General features: G+C 42.5%; 1 protein-coding gene across 2 annotated transcripts in view; it reads right to left on the bottom strand.

Moving 5' to 3' along the window:
• The window catches only part of TMEM135 (transmembrane protein 135), a 357,787-nt gene that overhangs the window by 202,391 nt on the left and 134,687 nt on the right, over positions 1 to 20,709 (bottom strand). Inside the window, exon 5 of one of the 2 annotated variants that reach the window (XM_075919396.1) lies at positions 8,833 to 8,898. The exons of the other annotated variant lie outside the window; for it this stretch is intronic. Coding sequence (XP_075775511.1) covers positions 8,833 to 8,898 — 66 coding nt within the window. The remainder of the gene's footprint in view (positions 1 to 8,832; positions 8,899 to 20,709) is intronic. 2 annotated transcript variants of the gene reach the window in all.

Here is a 20,709-nt window from a genome sequence, read left to right on the forward strand (position 1 = left end):
ACACTTACATGTCTAGTATAGACATGTTCTGAGTCTCCTAAGCAAATATTTTAATGTTACATCATGTGGTGCTATAATTTAGGCAAATTAAATTTCTCTCGTTTTTATGTTGTATTGAAGCATTCCATTGCATCTATATCTGGATTCACTAGTACTTTTACTTATTATCCTAGTAACTAGCTTAGTCTAAAATTATCCCATGCAGAATAATCAGTGTTCTGCATTTTTATTTTTTACTGATTTTCACTAATTAACAGTTTTTAATTAAAGGCCATTTATCAATCCACTCAATATTTTTGTCAGATATTTATTTTCACTAACACTTTCCATGACTGTTGTGTCTTGCAATTCTGCAGTGTAAAAAACACAGAACACACACACACACACACCGAGTGGAGGTCAAAAAATCAAAAAGCATTAATATTGCTCTGAGATTGGCTGATAAGGAGGTTCTGCCTATTTCTTTGGGTCCACTTAGTGCGGCACTAAATTTTAAACAATCTTCCACATATAAGGACAGATAAGGTAAAAACATAAACTTAGGGCTCAAACACAAATTGGTGCTTGAATACCCACAATAAAACCAGTGCTGAGAAATTTAATTAATATATATCTATAAAGACAGGAGCGAAGAGAATGCATTGTGCTGCAAATACGGCAGAATGGAGTTCAGTGCTTGTGCTGACAGAATAAAGGAGCACCCGGAAAGGAAGTGACGCAAGAAGCTTAAAGAAGAAAGCAGCAAATACTCCCTAATGAAGACAATCTCATTCATAAGTATCTAAAAGAAAATAATGATGCTTTAGTGTCTAACCTGATGGAGCTAATTTATCAAAATGTAGTTTCCAGTCTGATTTTTTATGAGCCTCCTGATTCTTTGGATCAGGTGATTCTCGACTTTTGTTTTTGTTTTATTACAAAGCAAGTAAACCCACATTGTTTTGTGCTGATAAGACACTCATTCTCTCTGCTGACAGCCATCTGATTGACACAGCAATAACTGACATGTTTGAGATGTATGAAATAACTTGGAAAATGTGGCCACAACTAACACAGATTCTGCTTCCTACATGGCTAGGTTTGCATGGGAGAATAATATCAATCAGAAACTGGAGCTGCTATGTATTTACCTGTCCTGGTCATCTGATTAACATTGAGCTGTCAGGGAGGGAGGGATGGAGGGAGACAGAAAGAGGTGAAATTTTGTATCATTGGATTTAGGCTATTTTAAAGCATGCGAACAAGCTAAAGGCTTTGATTTGCACAGTTTGAGATGAGTGCAGAGATGGTTGTTGATTAGCTCCCCTGTTGTGTCAGGTCAGTAGATGATCTTGTAGTTCACTGCTTGTCACATAAATAATGCATGAACTGTGCAAATGTGTCCCCTACAACACCTTCAGTTTGTTGGTTCCAAAGTAGAAACTCAGAAGTGACTGGCAAATAACCAAAATGAACACCAGATTCTGTACATCAAGATAATGTTTATTGCTGAAAAATTGCATCATCCTCTGATGTACAAAAAACACTGGAGTTTTTTCCAACTACCGCCAACACAGACTTTACCTGATCCCGAGAAACCAAAATCTCAACTGAATTGAACACAATAACTGCAGGACAAATAAATGGCAACAAAGTTCAGCTGTTTTTGGAAATTCAAAAAACCAAAAAAGCATTAAAAAGCTTCAACACAATGCTCAGCAAGAAACGGGAGACAATTATGGCCCATATTCAGGACACTAAGGTGGTTGGTTCAAAAGATTCTTTTCGGAATGCCATTCAGGTATTGTACCCCTTCATCAAGATTGCAGCAGACTACAACCATTATCCAGTGTTTCCACAAATTGCCACTAAAAATGAAATTTCAAATCTGAAAGGGGAATTTACTACTCACATGAACATGCCTAACCCCAAGAGTGTGAAAATGGAGATGCTTTTTGTAACAGTAATCAAAATACATGTCCCAACTTCAGCAAAGTAACACAACAAGCTCTGAGCATATTATCTGGATCTACTGATGCAGAGTGCCTATTTTCCAAGTCGTACAACCTCCAAGACTGCAAGAGGCTCAACACGGGTGAGGATACTTTGAAGAAAATTAAGTGAGCCTACACAAACCAGCATTTCTAGAAAAACTAGTAGCTTAGAAACACAAAAAGTATCTTTGAACATTAAAAAAGGTTTCAATTATACTGTAGTAAATTTTATACATTATGAAAGCTTTTTTGTTTTTATATTTTCACTGATTTTTTTAAATTGTTTTAACTCAATTTCATTCTGGTTTTAGTGTTTGGAAAATAAACACCATAAAGGTTTTGAAATTATTTTTACAATAAAAACTGAGCATATGGAACACTAAGTACAATTTATGGAAATGCCTTTCTCATGAATGATTCATCAACTAAAATTCTTATTTTGGCCAAAACAGTCTGTATGAAAAATTTATTTATAAGAACTGTTGAAAACAGACATTTTGTAAGACTGCCGTAGCCAACAGTTCTCAAATTCTGGATTGTGACCAGTGTTCCCTCTAATCTTTCCCATCTATGTGTGGATTTTTTTCAATTATGTGCAGAATAAATTTGTTATGCGCTAGGCATGTATGAAAGTACACCATCAGTAGAAACAAAAAACCTAGCTGTGGACTACCTGCTAATCAGCTGCGTGACATCTGAATTTCACCTGAGCAGCTGCACAAGCACATAGCTTACAGGGAACAAAGTTACTTGAGACTCTGTTTTAATGGGGTCACCAGCATTGCCTTTAGACCTGCTGAGGCATGCAGCTAAAGCCAAAAAATCTAAACTGCATCTTTCAAAGCCGAAGTTCAAGGGCTTCAGCCTAAGGTGATGGGGCTCTGGTTACAGGCTCCCGACTCAGAGCTGAACTACTTGTGCTTCAGCTTCCTCCATTTCCTCTGCCAGGGTTTGGGCAGGCTCATGCTTCAATCTCCTTTCCTGGGCTCATATGATCATTTTTCTTCTCAGAAGGGGGTTCTGGTGCAATGAAATTTGAGAAACCCTGAAATAGACCTTCATTTGCACCTCAATTGAAAGTATCATCCCATATATGCATAAGTTAAAAAAATCAATTTATCTTTTATGGTTTTTACCTTTTAAATCTGATGTGACATAGAACTCATATCCAGAACACACTCACAAATACATACACGTTTATTAACACTCTTCATTCTCAAGATATAGTGCATTGATTTGTTTCCATTATTTGGCAGAAAAAAGTCTAGCAGATTCATATTGCTCTGAAGTTGTATTAAAATTTGTCTTGTGTGATCTTTCCTTTTCTCCCTCTGAACATCCCAAAAAGGCATCGTATTATTTAATATTATTTGATTTAAATGAATAGGCATCTATCAACTTCAATATGAACAGAGCTATAGTTTTTATTCAGCTCACTGCTGGAAGCTGGTTATATTATATACTATATTTTAGAGAGTTTGTGAGTGTCTGTGTGTTCATCCGTCTGCCCATGAGACTGTTTATTCAAGAGCTCCTCCTAAATGGTAAGACTTAGGATCCACTAAATTTGGTATGAAGCTTCCTCTTATCTTACCCTAAAGCAAGGTCAGGGTGTGGATGTGACAGGACAATAGGATGTGTCTGAAATTCAACTGTTTCTCATGAAATGCAGCAGGGCCTGGTACAGTTATACCGTAGAATGAGCACAGGAGGCAGCAAGAGGCCAGAGATAGGGACCAGAACAGATATAACCCCATTGAGCTAGCAGTGGGTTGGGGCGGGGGCAGGGGGAAGAGAGATAGAGACAGAAACAGAGACAGAGGGGGTGGGTGAGTGGGTGTGGTTATAATCAAGCTATATATTACAGGCAACAATAATAAATAAAACATTTCACTGTTATATATAAATTGACAGTATGTTTATTCAGTTCATAGTCCCTGTCCCAGTATAAATGTTTATGACACATCAATGCTTTGGACAGTCTGACAATAGAAGTTGCAAGGAAATTGAGAAGCAGGAACAATTTCAATTCAAACCATATTTTCCATTACAGAAGGATACTAAAACCATACAGGAACAATAATTAAAATTTCTAAAGTACAGAACAAGCAGAGAGCTCTAGAAAAACAAACACTGAGAACTAGAAGGGCAACAAAAGCCAAATATCCATCAATACAGATTTCCTGGCTGTCCAGTGTAAGGCCTGTACTACTAGTTATCCATGGAGTAATTTTAAGAGAAGGTAAGTAACTCTTAAGAGCTCCTGTTCCATATTGTTCTGTGATTTGTGAATGTAACCTTGCAATACGATTATTTTTTAATCAACAAGGTAAAAACAGTATCAGAGGAAGTAATTTTGGACTTACTTCTCTATTACCACCATAAAGTTTGTTAAAAGTTATAATAGTATTAGTCCACTTCTTTCAAACTGCAAGACGCGGTTAATAAATCTTTAAAAAGTAACACGAATTCTCCACAATCCACTTGGATTATTTCAAGCAAAATGTATTTTTAGTTTCCCAGCATTAGTGCAACATTCATTCTAATATGTATAACTAAGTCAGGTTGAATGAATGGCTTGGTGCACTGTGCTCTGTGCTATCAAAGAAGCACCCAGAGATCAGTGTTCCCTCTAAACTGCAAAGCAGCAGAGCTTCAAAGGTGATTAATCAACCCTGCCCAGTCAGCAGCTCAGAGCTCCATGCATGCAGCTGACTGACTGGGCAGGGCTAAAAATTAATCACTTAGAAGGATCACTGCCAGAGATCATCTCTTCAAAGAGGTAGGTAGAGAAAAGCTGGAAGTGTTGCATATATTCCATGCATAGAATATATTCCATGCATAGAATCATAGAACACTAGAACTGGAAGGGACTTCAAGAGATCATTGAGTCCAGTCCCCTGCCCTCATGGCAGGGCCAAGAGCCATCTAGACCATCCCTGATAGATGTTTATCTAAACTGCTCTTAAATACCTCCAGAGATGGAGATTCTACAACCCTCCCTAGACAATTTATTCCAGTATTTAGCCATCATGACAGTTAGGAAGTTTTTCCTGATGTCCAACCTAAACCCTCCTTGCTGTAGTTTAAGCCCATTGCTTCTTCTCCTACCCTCAGAGCCCAGGAGAACAATTTTTCTCCCTCCTCCTTGCGACACCCTTTTAGATACCTGAAACCTGCTATCATGTCCCCTCTCAGTCTTCTCTTTTCTAAACTAAGCAAGCCCAATATATAGCATCCTGCTGGACAGGACATCATATATCACACTCTTTTCAGGTACATCTCAATGTCAGGAGCTTCCTGCAGCTCCCCTTTGACCAGAAACAGTGAAACGCAGACTATGAGAGTCGTGAGGTTCCGTGGCTACAGACCCTTTAGATAAACATAGAGGCCTGGACCTGCTAGTGGCTTTCCCAAGGAAGCTTCGAGAAATATTGGACCATTACTACAGGACATTATAACTGAGTATAGTATTGAACCATAGAATTCATCAAAGCTACAAAATCAGCAGAAAGCAAATAATAATGGCTTGATGTATGTCAAGCCAAAGAACAAACAAAAAAAATCCTATACAGACACAAGCAGATATGAACAATACAACAGTTATACTTTACGGCTGTGTCTACACTGCACCACTTTTCCGGAAAAGGGATGCAGATTAGACACTTTGGAATAGCAAAATCCGCGGGGGATTTAAATATCCCCCGCGGGATTTGCATTAACATGGCTGCCGCTTTTTTCCAGCTTGGGGATAAACCGGAGAAAAGCGCCAGTCTAGACGTGATTCTCCGGAAAATAAACCCTTTTCCGGAGGATCTTTTATTCCTACTTTCAAGTACTTTCAAGTAGGAATAAAAGTTCCTCCGGAAAAGGGTTTATTTTCCGGAGAATCACGTCTAGACTGGCACTTTTCTCCGGCTTATCCCCAGGCCGGAAAAAGCGGCAGCCATGTTAATGCAAATACCGCGGGGGATATTTAAATCCCCCACGGATTTGCCTATTCCAAAGTGTCTAATCTGCATCCCTTTTCCGGAAAAGGGGTGCAGTGTAGACACAGCCTACATGTTCGATCATGTACAATCATTAACAATTATACTTCATACTACTCCTGTGAAATAGTAAATGAAATAAAGACCAAAAGATTAAGTGGCTTGCCCATAGCCATCTGCAGAACCAGAAACTTCTAACACCCAAACCTATGTTAATTTCTCAACGCCTTGCACTCTCCTCAGAACATGCAGTAGAGCAGTGGTCCCCAACCATTTGGGGTTGCCGGGTGCCAGAAGGCGTGGCCGTTTGCCCACCGGGCGCCCAGGGGCGGGACCCCCCCTTGCGCACCCAGGAGCGGAGCCCCCCCATAGCCACATTCCCGGGGCCGGCGCTCTCCCCTCAAGCGCCGCGCGCCCGGGGCCGGCGCTGGCACTCGCTCTCTCCCCCCCTCCCCCAAGCACCGCGCGCCCGGGGGCCAGTGCTCTCCAAGCGCCGCGCACCCGGTGCACCCTGCAAGCACCGCACGCCCGAGGCTGGCGCTGGCGCTCCCCCCCCCAAGCACCGCGCACCCAGGGCCTACGCTCCCCCCATGCGCCGCGTGCCCAGAGCACGGGCAGTCAATCCGCGGCGCCCCCGGGGCCGGCGCTCACTGTGCGCCATGCGCCCGGGGCCGGCTCCGGCACCGCACATGCGCCACGTGCCCGGGGCCAGGCCAGCCCTGAGCACTTGGCGGGCGCAGACCGTGTTGGGGACCACCGCAGTAGAGAATCATCAGGCCTAGAAGTATCCTCCCACATTGCACCACTGTACTGTGATTCCAGGTAAAATGAAATATATATTATAGAATCATTGAACACTGGAACTGGAAGAGACCTTGAGAGGCCATCGAGTCCAGTCCTCTGCCCTCATGGCAGGACAGAGTACCATCCCTGATAGATGTCTGTCTAAACTGCTCTTAAATATCTCCAGAGATGGAGATTCCACAACCCTTCCTAGACAATTTATTCCAGTGTTTAGCCATCCTGACCATTAGGAAGTTTTTCCTAATGTCCAACCTAAACCTCCCTTGCTGTAATTTAAGCCCATTGCTTCTTGTCTTACCCTCAGAGGCTCAGGAGAACAATTTTTCTCCCTCCTCCTTGTGACACCCTTTTAGATACTTGAAAACCACTATCATGTCCCTTCTTAGTCTTCTCCTTTCCAAACTAAACAAGCCCAGTTCTTTCAGTCTTCCTTCATAGGTCATGTTCTCTAGATCTTTAATCATTCTTGTTGTTCTTCTCTGGACCTATTCCAATTTCTCCACATCTTTCTTGAAATATGGTGGCCAGAACTGGACACAATACTCCAATTAAGACACAATCAGCGCAGAGTAGAGCAGAAGAATTACTTCTCATGCTCTGCACACAATACTCCTGTTAATGCATCCCAGAATCATGTTTGCTTTTTTTGCAACAGCATCACACTGACTCATATTTAGCTTGTCGTCCACTATGACCCCTAGATCCCTTTCTGTCGTACTCCTTCCTAGACAGTAGCTTCTGTATGTTTGAAATGGATTGTTTCTTCCTAAGTGGAGTACTTTGCATTTGTCCTTATTAAACTTCATCCTATTTACCTCAGACCATTTCACCAGTTTGTCCAGATAATTTTGAATTATGACCCTATCCTCCAAAGCAGCTGCAATCCCTCCCAGCTTGGTATCATCTGCAAATTTAATAAGTGTATTCTCTATGCCAATATCTAAATCATTGATGAAGACATTGAACAGAACAGGTCCCAAAACAGACTCCTGCGGAACCCCACTTTTTATGACCTTCCAGCAGCATTGTGAACTGTTAATAACTACTCTCTGAGAATGGTTATCCAGCCAGCTATGCAGCCATCTTATAGTAGCCCCATCTAGGCCGTATTTGCCTAATTTATTGATAAGATGATCATGTGAGACCATATCAAATGTCTTACTAAAGTCTAGGTATAGCACATCCACCACTTTTCCCTTATCCACAAGACACATTATCCTATCAAAGAAAGCTATCAAATTAGTTTGACATGATTTGTTCTTTACAAATCCATGCTGGCTGTTCCCTAGACCTTTCAGATATTTGCAGATGAGTTCCTTAATAACCTGCTCCATTATCTTTCCTGGCACAGAAGGTAAACTGACTTGCCTGTAGTTTTCTGGGTTGTTCTTATTTCCCTTTTTATAGATGGGCACTATTAGTTGCCCTTTTCCAGTCTTCCAGAATCTCTCCCATCTTCCATGATTTTTCAAAGATGATAGTTAAAGGCTCAGATACCTCCTCTATCAGTTCCTTGAATATTCCAATATGCACTCCATCAGGCCCTAGTGACTTGCAGACATCTAACTTTCCTAAGTGATTTTAAATTGTTTTTTTTTGTTTTTTTCTAATCTTCTAATCCTACCCCATTCCCATTAACATTCTCTATGTTAAGCATTCCTTCATCATCCGACTTCTTGGTGAAGACCGAAACAAAGAAGTCATTAAGCATCTCTGCCATTTCCCAGTTTCCTATTACTGTTTCTCCCTCCTCACTGAACTATGGGCCTACCTTGTCCTTGGTCTTCCTCTTGCTCCTAATATACTTAGAGAGACTCTTCTTGCTTACTTTTATGTCTGTAACTAGTTTGAGTTTGTTTTATATAAAGAAAAAGTCTTTCCCCAATGACAGGATCGGGACTATCTACTCTTTTGCAACAAACTGCAAAACAGACAGACACATGATCTACAAGACTATCAATTCTTCAGTTACCTCAATACATTTCTCAAGAATTTGCAAAATAATAAATAAAAAAAATAAATAAAACTTTATACCATATATGCAAAAACCAGACATTCAAACTTACTTCTCCATGCCTTAAAGGTGTAATGGCTCCTCTTGCTACCCCCATTCGAAAAAGGGTTTCCGTGGCCTGTATATAAAAATAAAAAATTGTTATTTTGAAAAGACAATACCGCAACTATTTTTGTTCAGCTATTACACTTATTACTAAAATGTAAGTAAAATGTATTAATTGTTTTACTACTGAACCATTTAAATTAGGGATGTGAAGGACTAGTCGACAAACTTGTAGAACTGGTTTGTGTAAGACTACCACTTGGAGATCTTTTAAAGTGTGATTAGGTGCCAACTCTGCCCACACATTTATACAAGCGAATTCATTAGTGAAGCCAACAACATAAGCTACCAAATCAGAGGATCATTCAATTGCACATCCAGTAATTTGATCTATGCCATCAAATGCCAGCAATGCCCCACTGCGATATATATATTGGACAAACTGGACAGTCCCTACGGGAAAGAATCAATGGACACAAATCAGATATACGTAAAGGGAACATACAAAAACCGGTTTGAGAGAACTTCAATCTACCTAACCACACTTTAAAAGATCTCCAGGTGGCTGTCTTATCACAAACCAATTCTACAAGTCAAATACACAGAGAGGTGTTGGAATTACAATTAATCCACAAGTTCAATTCTCATGCTGATGGCCTCAATCGTGATGAGGGATGGTTGGGATACTATCAACCTAACATTCAACAAAGGTGCAAACAGCTCTTTGTCTGTGTAGATTCTAGCATTAGCACCCTTCCTATCTATTACTATCCTTTGATCTGTTTCTTTTCAACTATCCAATCTTCAGGTGTTTACAGACTGCCAGTTCTGCCTACTTGTTTTTCCCTTTGATATTTCCATACCCTCTGCTCCTTGTTCCCTCCCTCCCCCCCTATTCATTTTGGGTCTTCACATCCTAAACTCATAACTCCGGTCATCTGAAGAAGTAGGCTGTGCCCATGAAAGCTCACAATACCATCTATATGTTCTGTTAGTCTATAAAGTGCTATCAGACCATTTGGGGTTTTTTTACGTTATCCTGTAATATTGTTTCTGGCAACATCCACTTGCCTAGTGGATGCGAGTGTCTAGATGTGCATCCCACCTTCACAGAAAGGTATCCACTGTTACAACAGTCATTTAGGGAGGACATGTGAATGGAACTCCTGTGCAAAGGTTGTGATGATCCTTCCACCAGCTGAAGGACTGTTTCAAGAAGGTGAGTATGAAAAGAAGCATATGTAGCATATTATGTCTGGTTGGGTCTATTTATCATTGAACTGAGATGTGACCCTATGAACATGAGGCTCTGAACTGGGGTCAAGGTGGATCTTTGAAAGTTCTGTCAAAGGGCCAATTGGCAGAAGAGGCCTATGGCCTTGGAAATTGCTTGAAATATCAGCTCCAGAGAGCATCTCTTTAGCCAACAAGCATCCAGATAAGGGAATACTAAAATAGTTTTTCTGCAGAGCTGTGCTGCTACACCAACATGTCCTTCGAAAATACCTCAGGGTTGATGATAGGATAAAGGGGAGCATATGATATTGGAATTGGTCCAGGCCAACAATAAAATGGAGGAATCATATGTGAAATGGGTGGAGAATTATGCGGAAATACATTTTTGGACGGTCAAGGGCTGAATACCAATCTCCTTATGTCTAGCGAGGGAATTAAAGCTATGAGAGTCATGATTTTGAATTTCTGTACTTTCACACTCCTTTTTAGTACCAGGAAGTAACCTGAATAAAGCCCCTTTCCTCTGTGCTGCATGGAGACTGGCTATATAAATCCCAAGTAGAAGAGTACATCTATTTCTTGACAAAGAATACTTTTATAAAAGGGGTCCCCTGAAGCAGCACAAGGAAAGGAGGTTCATTGGTGGAAGAGAAGCCAAGTGGATTGGATAACTTGTAAACACCATCTCCAAGACCTACTTTGATATAGCCAGCTTGCTTGTAGAGGGGGCCCCTTGGCCTGGAACAGAGGCCAGTCATAGAGAGTTCTCAATCATAAGTTTTATTTCTCTATTTTTCCTGGATTTTGATTTTAATGCAAGACAAAAACTAAACTTTTGCATGATGTGTGACTCTGCAAGGAATCAGATACAGCAGGAATGTCCACTGTTGACCAGGATTGTCTCCCAGTATGACAAACAGCATTTAAAGCTAAAGGAACCAAGTACACCTCTCAGACAGAAGAATCTCAAACAATCTGCAGTCTATCTAAACAGCATGTAGAAAAGTAAAAGAAAAACTAACTAGAATAAAAGCAACTACTGATTATAGAAAAAAACGTACACTAACACTAGTGCTGAGTAAAGAGAAATTAGAGTTGAGATCTCAAATGAACTACTGCTAGAGCTTTGTCTTGGGCAGTTCATCTGTGCAATGTTACATGACAAAGGGGCACGACACAAGACTGATTAACATACATGCATAGGCCAAACTGACACTGCTATGAGAAATCACTGATTGGAGTACAGAGGTGCTAATGCATTTAGTGTGTAGAGCATCCATAGAGCAGTGGTCCCCAACGTGGTGCCCACGGGTGCCATGGCGCCCGCCAGGCCATTTCTGTGCGCCCGCCAAGTGATCGGGGCCAGCCCCGCCCCGGGGCACATGGTGCATGGGTGGTGCCAGCCCCTGCGCACGCAACATATGGGTGGCCCCACCCTTGGGCACCCAGCGCAGGAGCGGCACCAGCCCCAGGCGCGTAGCGCGTAGATGATGCCGGCTCCTGGGCATGCGGCACAGGAGAGGCACCGGCCCCAGGAGTGCAGCGCATGGGTGGCACTGGGCACACAGCGTATAGGCGGCCCCGCCCCTGGGCGCGTGTGCAGCCCCGCCCCTGGGTGCCTGGCACGTGAGTGGCCCCGCCCCAGGTACCTGGCAGCCCCAAAATGTTGGGGACCACTGCCATAGAGATACTGCTAGAAGAAGAATCTTTTTGAAGGTTAGTTTTTATTGGATTGGTAAGCTTATTTCCTTCTTTGCCTGACTAGGAACAATTAACACAGAAAACTGAAATAAATGGAGCTTACTGACTTTAAGAAAGTGAATAAACTGCATGGTGTTGTCTATGCACCTTATTAGAAGAGAAAAATCATGCAAGTGAAACATCTGTGGAAAAGTATTTAGAACAGGCAAATATTTCTAATACCTGTGTGTTGATGGCTTTCATAGGAAAAAAGAAGCAGGAAGCACCTCATCTGTGTGACAAATCCTTCCACTTCTATCTGGGATGTGATCTGATATGAGAACTTACAAATGTGAACTCACATTTGAACATCATCTTTATAATTTATTTGTTCAGAAATGAAGGAGCCTGCCTTTCATATTATTTAGGATAGTGAGATTCTATTTAAATTGCCTATAACAAACAAAGGCTTTTCAATAGAAAATGAGTCTCTGTAAGAATAGACTAAATATATATTCAGAGAGAGACAGTTTAGCAAGATAGAGTTTAGAAGACAAAATCACTGACAAACAATAAGATATATTCAGATCATGAAAAGCAATTAAACTAAAATGGTTAATATCTCAGATATGTGTATTTCTAATTTGGTGATTTTACATAGTAATGAATAGTGACTGATACAGTAAGTAGCTTGATGCTGAACAAACTACCAGATTAGCTGATTTCTTACAGCTGTGTTTCAGGATATCCATTACACAAATTTGAGTTAAAGACAACAGTATCACACACTTTTTTATCTGGCATATAAGTTTGATATACTTTTTATCTGGCATATATTCAGAATAATCATTAGATAGATAGATAGATAGATAGATAGATAGATAGATAGATAGATAGATAGATAGATAGATAGATAGATAGATAGATAGATACTTACTGTATATGTTTATTTTCCTTTTATTTAAAGCAACAGAAGTAGATCTGTTAGAGCTTTTAACTACAATGTTATGTTTTTCCCATTGTAACTGAATGCAACAAATCCAGAACACTGCACTTCAGAGTTTATTAGCTCATTTTCACCCACAACAATCCACAGCAAATCCAAAATCTGATAATTCTTCTTCACCCTCTCAAAGAAGAAAGGGGTGAGAGAACCCCACACAATCTTTTGTGTGCCTCAGAATTGATTTCTTTCATCAGCTCTTCCCACCAACATTTTAAGATTGTTTCAGTCAAACAGAGCGTTCTCTCAATACAGCTAAGCTTCCTTTGTTTCTATTGAAAACCATTGGTGTGTGTGACTTCCTTTTCACCTCTACTAGTATGAGCTCTCTTTTAATACATTTGTACTCACAGCTAACACCAGATGTCAAAGCCATGCAGAAACAAGATAAATTCACATCATTTGCAAATCTGGTACTACAGACTTCTTGACAGGAGCTCCACTCTTGATATACTGAATGTCACTAAGAAGATTAACACTCCTATCATAGTCTCCTACCTAAATGTGGGTGGGGGAAATAAGGCCACCTATAGCTATTCACTAATTGAAAAATGACTGTCACAGAGATAGTGCTAGGGATTTTTTGGTATGTAAAACCCAAAGAAGGGCAATAAGAAGCTGTGTATATTTGGCTATGTCTAGACTACAGTGTTTTATCGGAAAAAGTTACGCAAATTGTGCTCCACAACTTGCATACCTTTTTCCGACTGGTTATTCGGAAGAGGCTTTTCTGAAATTTAGCCCGTCTACACTGGGCCAAATTTTGGAAAAACACTTCTCTTTCGGAAGAGCCCTTCTTCCCCGTGGAATGAGGAAGACAGGGCTTCCAAAGGAGTGCGTCTGCTCTTCTGCAAAAAAAAAAAAAAAAGTGGAACAGCAGACTCGTTCCCTGGGCACAGTGGAGTTTTTCCAAGATACCACTTGTCATCACCTACAGCCCACAACTAAGACTCCTCCAATGCATTATCAACAATCTACCATCTACCCTGGAAAATGATCCCTCACTCTCTCAGGTCCTGGAGGAAAGGCTAATTCTTGCCTGTAGACAACTCCCTAACCTCAAATAAACTCTTTCCAGTAACCGCGCAGCACACCTCCATCATAATCATCTAGGAACCCACCCCTGCGATCAGCCCTAGTGCCGACTCTGTCCACATATCTACACAAGAGATTTCATCACTGGACCCAAATCACATCAGAGGCTCATTTAACAGCACATCCACTAATGTGATCTATGCCATCAACGCCCCTCTGCCATATATATTGGCCAAACTGGACAGTCTCTATGGGAAAGAATTAATGGACACAAATCAGATGTTCGAAAAGGCAATACACAGAAACCTGTTGGAGAACACTTTAATCTGCCTGGGCACTCATAAATGGATCTCAAAGTCACCGTGTTGTTTCAGGTCAATTACACAAGCAAAATACACAGGAAAGCGTTGGAACTTAACTTCATTTACAAGTTTGAGACCCATCATAAAGGTATGAATAAAGACATCACCTGGCTAGCACACTACCTTCCACATCCTAATGGCTTAACCAACCAAATAATGGGTACTTAAGAACAATTTGCACCTCTATCAGCTTCATGTAACATGAAAACTTTAATTCACTAATTTTTCCCTTCTTTCTCCCCCCTACCCTCCCATCCCCTATTTATTTTAGAACTTGACTTTTAATACTCCATTCACCTGAAGTAGGTTGCACCTACAAAAGCTCATGATATCATCTACATGTTTTGTTAGTCTTTAAGGTGCTCCTCTAGACCATTCATTGTTTTTTATCCAAAAAGACAACACACAGAAACCTGTTGGAAAACACTTTAATCTGCCTAGATACTAATTAATAGATCTCCAAGTCACCATGTTGTTTCAGGCCAATTCCACAAGCCAAATACACAGGGAAGGATTGGCACTTAACTTAACTTACAAGTTTAATTCTTACGCAAATGGTATGAACAAGGACATCAGCTGGCTCATGCTACCCTCCACATCCTAATGACTTAACCACCCAACCAACCAACGGAAGTGCTAATTGTTCTTATCAGCTTCTTGTAACCATTTGAACCATTTACTCACTGTCTCGCTCTCCTTTTTTCTCCCCCCCCCTTTTTTCTCTTTTTTTTCCCCACTTTCCCCCCTTCTCTTATTTATTCTTGGATCTTGACTTCTAATACTCCAGTCATCTGAAGAAACGGGTTGAGCCCACGAAAGCTCATGATACCATCTACATGTTTTGTTAGTATTTAAGGTGCTACTAGTCTATTTGTTGTTTTTTAAGTTTTTCCTGTTACAGACTAACTCAGCTACCCTTCTGAAGCTTTTGCAGATATGCTAGTTCTGCATCTGCTGCCAAGTACTCTTATCTCCCCAAATCTGACCCAAAGGCCATGCAGAGCAGGGGGAGGGGAGTCTCTCACTGACCTGAACACATACACCATCAAGCCTTCAGGCTTGAGCTACTTTTATTCCCCCTTAGGCTAAAGCACAAACATGAACCCCCAGACAAAGCGCTTTACAGCAGAAAATAAGAATCCATCTGAGTCCTGCTCTATAACACAGGCAGTAAGCAAAGGGCAGGAGCTTGAATCTTATAAGCAGCGGGGCTATATATATAGGGGTGGCGGATTCCTGTTTAAATCTGTCCCTCTCTCGGCCCAAGTTGCATCTGGCCAGACAATCCACAGCCCCTTGGTCTCAGCAGTGACCAACCAGTCTCCGGAGAACTTTCCCCGCCAGCACCACAGACAATGAGACTTTGGTTCCTCAATTTGGTTTTTATTATAGGGCTACGTCTATATTGGCAAGATTTTGCACAAATACTTTTAACACAAGAGTTTTTGCATTAAAGTATTTGCACAAGAGAGCATCTATACTGGCATGTGCTTTTACGCAAAAGCATCCATGCCAGTGTAGACACTCTCTTGCGCAAGAAAGCTCCGATGGCCATTTTAGCCATTGGGCTTTCTTGCGCAAGAAATTCATGTTGCCTGTCTATACTGGCCTCTTGCGCAAGAACAGTTGTGCAAGAGGGCTTATTCCTGAGCGGGAGCATCATAGTTCTTGTGAAAAATGCACTGATTTCACACATTAGCACGTCAGTGTTCTTGCGCAAGAACTCCCCGCCAGTGTAGACGGCAGCATGTTTTTGCACAAAAGCGAGTGCTTTTGCGCAAAATCATGCCAATGTAGATACAGCCTAGTGGCTTTGGAAGGTATTAGCAGCTGTTAAATGCATCGCAGGGAATTGAGATATATTGTATCACTGCTCTCAATACCATTCCTAACTGTGTCCAGTCCGAGGAGCTGATGGAGTTCAGAGGGGATGTGAAAAAGCCTAGAGACTCTCTCCGCCTCTCCTGCAAAGCCTCTGGGAGGCTCCTTTGAAGGGGCTGGCATGGGCGACTAAGATTAAATATGATGGCTCGGCTCAGCAGTATTCCCCAGCTGTTCAAGGGCGATTCACCATCTCCAGGGACAACCCCAATGACCTGCTGTATCTGCAAGTGACTGGCCCACACCACTTCCTGCTGCCCCACTGTCACCCGGAGAAGCCTCCCAAACCAGCCCCACCTACCACATGCAGGCGCTGCTTAGCAGCCCTCCCCCACAATACTCTGCTCACACATACATGCGCATGCAGATTCACCTGTCTGGATGGGCTCCGCCCCGGCTCCCTATGCTCCATACTTTCCTGTGTCCAGCCAGACCCGACTCTTCAGGTCCAGCAGACTAGCCACCATGAAAGCCCTTTACCCAAGTGCTGCCCATGGTGCGCGGGGGGGGGAAGGAAGGGGAACAGTAGGGCTCGGGGGAGTGTAGGAACACAGCAGGAGGGCAAGGGGATAAATGTGGCTGGTGTTGGGAAAAGCCCAACGGAGGTTTGTAAATTCCATTTTTGTCACTAAATTCCCAGATGCTCAGATTGTGTCAGACCAAACTCTTCACTACAAAGTGGCTTAATAAATGGCTCAGTGCCCAGCAGCTCTTGAAAAAAAAAACTCCTCCTTTTTGTACTAGTCCCCACTTTCCTCTGTGTCACTCTCTCTGGTGCAGGAATATGTGGCAGTGTCTGCAGCTGCCAGTGAGCAAAGATGCAGACAGAACCGATTGTGTCTTGGATGTGTCCTGTGATGCTCATTTGGCTCTTCAGGGCACTGGCGTAGGTTGTGCACCATCTGCTAGGTCTCTAGTAAATGCACCCCACACATTCCAGGACTTTCCCCACAGGCTGCCAGACCCAGGTCCAGATAATGTTGGTGCTAGAAACTGAGTTTCTGGAGATGGGTGTGAGAACCTACCTTCCTTCTCCTGGTCTGCTAGTAGCCATACCTGGGATTCCAGGAGACATGCACAGGATTCTGCCTCCTGCAGCCAGCTGCACCCTATAGCCTGTGACAGAACAAAGGATGGTGCTCTGCTAACCCCACTTAGCTGCACTGCGCTTCTGCCCTGCCTTCTTCAGCTTGATTTTCCTCCTTTACCCCACTCTTGCCACAATGAGAGAAGACACTATGTTTCTGCATGGCTTTGAACCAGGGACCTTTTGTGTGTTAGGCAAATGTGATAACCACTCTACGGAAGCTCCCACAGGACTAGGGCTCACAGAAGATAATTCCAATGACACTTAAGGAAGTGAGAGCCCTTGAGACTGAGCAAAAGAGTGAAGTGTTATGCTTGATTTCTTAAACTAGCCTGTCAATTTTCTGAAAGAACATAATAACATTTAATAAAATAGTAAGTTAGGTGCTATTTAAAGATAAAGACATTTTTGCTATCTTTAACTGTAATTTCATGAAAATGTACCTCAAGGACTTTAAAACATACACATAGATAATAAATATATCCTCAGTTTCATACACAGCTCAATGCATGCTGGACTGAACATTAAGACTTGAGCCAAACCTACATGAATATTCATACACTGCAGACAATTAAGTATCTTACTAACTCTTAATGCATTAAGTAGAAGTTCCACGTAAGGCAAATTAAAATGCAGTTTTCTTCTCTGAGGATCTAAATCAGGTGTCGGCAACCCTTACGGCACATGAGCTGATTTTCAGTGGTACCCGCGGTGGGAGCTCAGATCCTCCCTGTGCAGCAGCTGGAGCCCTCCCTTTCCCCTGGCAGCAGGTTAGGCTGTGGTGGGAGAAAGTGCCTCCAGCCTCCGGGGCCGGCCCAGGACTGCGTAGTCACGGTAGCAGGGCCTCCAGCCTCTGCAGCTGGCTTGAGACCGTGTGGCGAGGATAGTGGCACCTCCAGGGCTGGCTCAAGACCACGTGGCTACAGTAGCAGTAGTGGTGCCTCTGGGGCTGGCTCTGGACTGTGTGGCCGTGGTAGCAGTGCCTCCAGTAACTGGGGCTGGCTCAGGACTGTGCGGATGCAGCAGTTGCTGCAAGGGAGCGCGAATCAAAGTTTCAGATACAGACTGAAAGCTCAAACCTTAACTGAAACAAAGGGTGTGTTTAATATTTAACAAACACATCACTTGTCCTGGATAGCTGACATTTGAGTTAGATATATTTGTAACCCCTATGCCCCTCCCCCCAAAAAATAGGTAAATACTAACAAACCAAATTTCCCACCACTTTCAACTGCTCACATTTGAATATCATGGAATTACAAATAAAACAAAAAACAGTTCACCAGCTGCCTACAGAATTTCAGAGAATTCAAGACCTAAATTTCAAAGGAAAAAAAAAATCAAGGCTTTCCTTATATATCATAAAACAGCATAAACATTCAGAGTCCCAATTTATATTTTGCTTTGCAGCTCTCCATAACTTACGATGCCACAGGAACTATGTAATGCAGACATGTGTCCACTAGGTTATCGACTGAGACCACAGGCCCCCTTTCAATAAGTTACTGAATAGCAGTTATATATCAGATGACTTTAAAACACTGTTAGCTAGAGCTTGATTATGCTACCACTAACTACTAAAGTGCTTATTATTGTGAATAGTCCCACTGATGTTGGGACTACTCCAGGTATGTCTATAATGCAACTCTATTTCAAAACAACTAGCCCTATGCCGAAATAACTTAGTCCGCATCTACACAGCAGGTAGTTATTTCGAAAGTGTCGAAATACTGTCAAGCTGGAGCACTTCTTACTCTGACTCCTGAAAACCTCATTGTATGAGGAATAAAGGAAGTTGGTAGAAGAGTGCTCTATTTCAAAATAAGACTTTGAGTGCTCCCCCCATCCCCAGGCCCTGATTGGCCTGGGGGCAGGAGGAATGGCAGGGCCCCCCTGGGCTAGATCAACTTGCTTGGTGGGCTGGATCCAGCCCACAGAGTCCCTTTTTGCCCACCCCGATCTAGCCCAATATCCTGTCTTCTGACAGTGATCAGTGCCACGTACCCCACAACAAATGAACAGAACAGGTAACCATCAAGTGATCTATTCCCTGTTGCTCATTCCCAGCTTCTTGCAATGCAAACAGAGGCTAGGGGCACTATTCCCTGCCCACCCTATTTAAAAGTAATTGATGGACCTATCCTCCATGAATTTATCTCTTTTTTTAACTCTGTTACAGTCTTGGACTTCACAACATCCTCTGGCAAAGAGTTCCACAGGCAGACTGTGCATTATGCAAAGAAACACTTTCTTTTATTTGTTTTAAACTTGCTACCTACCTATTCATGTCATTCGGTGACCCCCTAGTTCTTGTGCCATGAGGAGTAAATAGAACTTCCTTATCTACTTTCTCCATACCAAGTCATGGTTTTATAGACCATAATCATACATAATCATGTATTAGCTGTATTCATATTCAGTTAGAAGTTTCTAGGAATGTTGCACACGGCATGCAAGTAGCTGCACATGTCACACTGTGCTGCTGCACACGGGACACTGATCCAGGCTGTTACAACTTGTTTATCAAAGCACCCAATCAGGGACCCTTGTTTTCCTGTGCAGGGTCCAATGATTTTAAAGATAAAGATCATCAATATTTATGAGAAGGGTGCATATAAGGCCTGGCTAACAGTTGTCTGTGTCGTTCGCGCCACTTTGTTCCTGCTTGTCTCCTGTCTGTTTATGTTAGTCTATAGTTAGTTAGGGTTAGCTAGATTTCGTCATCGAGTGTGTCCGTTAGGATTAGTGTGTCGGTTCACCGCACCAGCGGCCGGGTATTTGTTCGTGACAGGAGCGTCGAATCTAGCTAGTCAGGTTTTGTTTCCAGGTATTAGGGATAGGTAGCTGTCTCTCATTGGTTCCTGCTGAAGAACAGAAGCCATCTGAAGATCAGCTCCAGGCAAGTCTCCACCAGTGATTCCTGCGCCTAGGAGCGGAAGGCCCCAGATGAGGATCATCACTACCTGCCTGCACCACACCCATCCCCAGGGTCACCGAGGGATCGCCTCTCTGTTCCTCGCTGAGGGCTCGGAAGGAGCCTAAGGCTAGAGGTCGAGAGCACCGCAGAGGGTCATCGCTGCGAGGGATCTCCTCCTTGTCTTTCACCGGAGGCTTTCAATTAGCCAAAGGTTTGAGAGACAGGAGCTTCTCGTCCATCGTCGACACCTGGAATTGTTTAACTATTGTTCCTGTATACCTTGTGTTTGTGGGGAACTTTTCTATCACCTTATCTTTCTAGGGTTGGGAAATATTACTGTTTACCTGTCTTTCTTGTTGTACCTTTAAAACTTTTACAATATATGGTTTGGCCCCTTTAAAGTGAGCAACGTTTTTATTTACTGCGGTGTTCTTGGGTCAGCAAACACCTATGATACATGAGGTTTGGTGTTAACTGCAACTTCCACTGAGGCCTTAATTGACTTAATCAGATGCAAATTTAGGTACAAGCTTCCCTCAGTGTAACAGCAGACCCAGGCAGGTGGGCCAGAGGAGGTCAGGACTCCGAGTTCTCCCATGGCAACAGCCAGGAGGGGAGCCTGGGGAGAGCCCGGACACCTGACCTCCCCTGGTCTGGCAAATTCCCTTGTTCGGGATCACTAC

Source organism: Pelodiscus sinensis, chromosome 1 (genome assembly GCF_049634645.1).
Source record: "Pelodiscus sinensis isolate JC-2024 chromosome 1, ASM4963464v1, whole genome shotgun sequence".
NCBI classification, from domain to species: Eukaryota; Metazoa; Chordata; order Testudines; family Trionychidae; genus Pelodiscus; species Pelodiscus sinensis.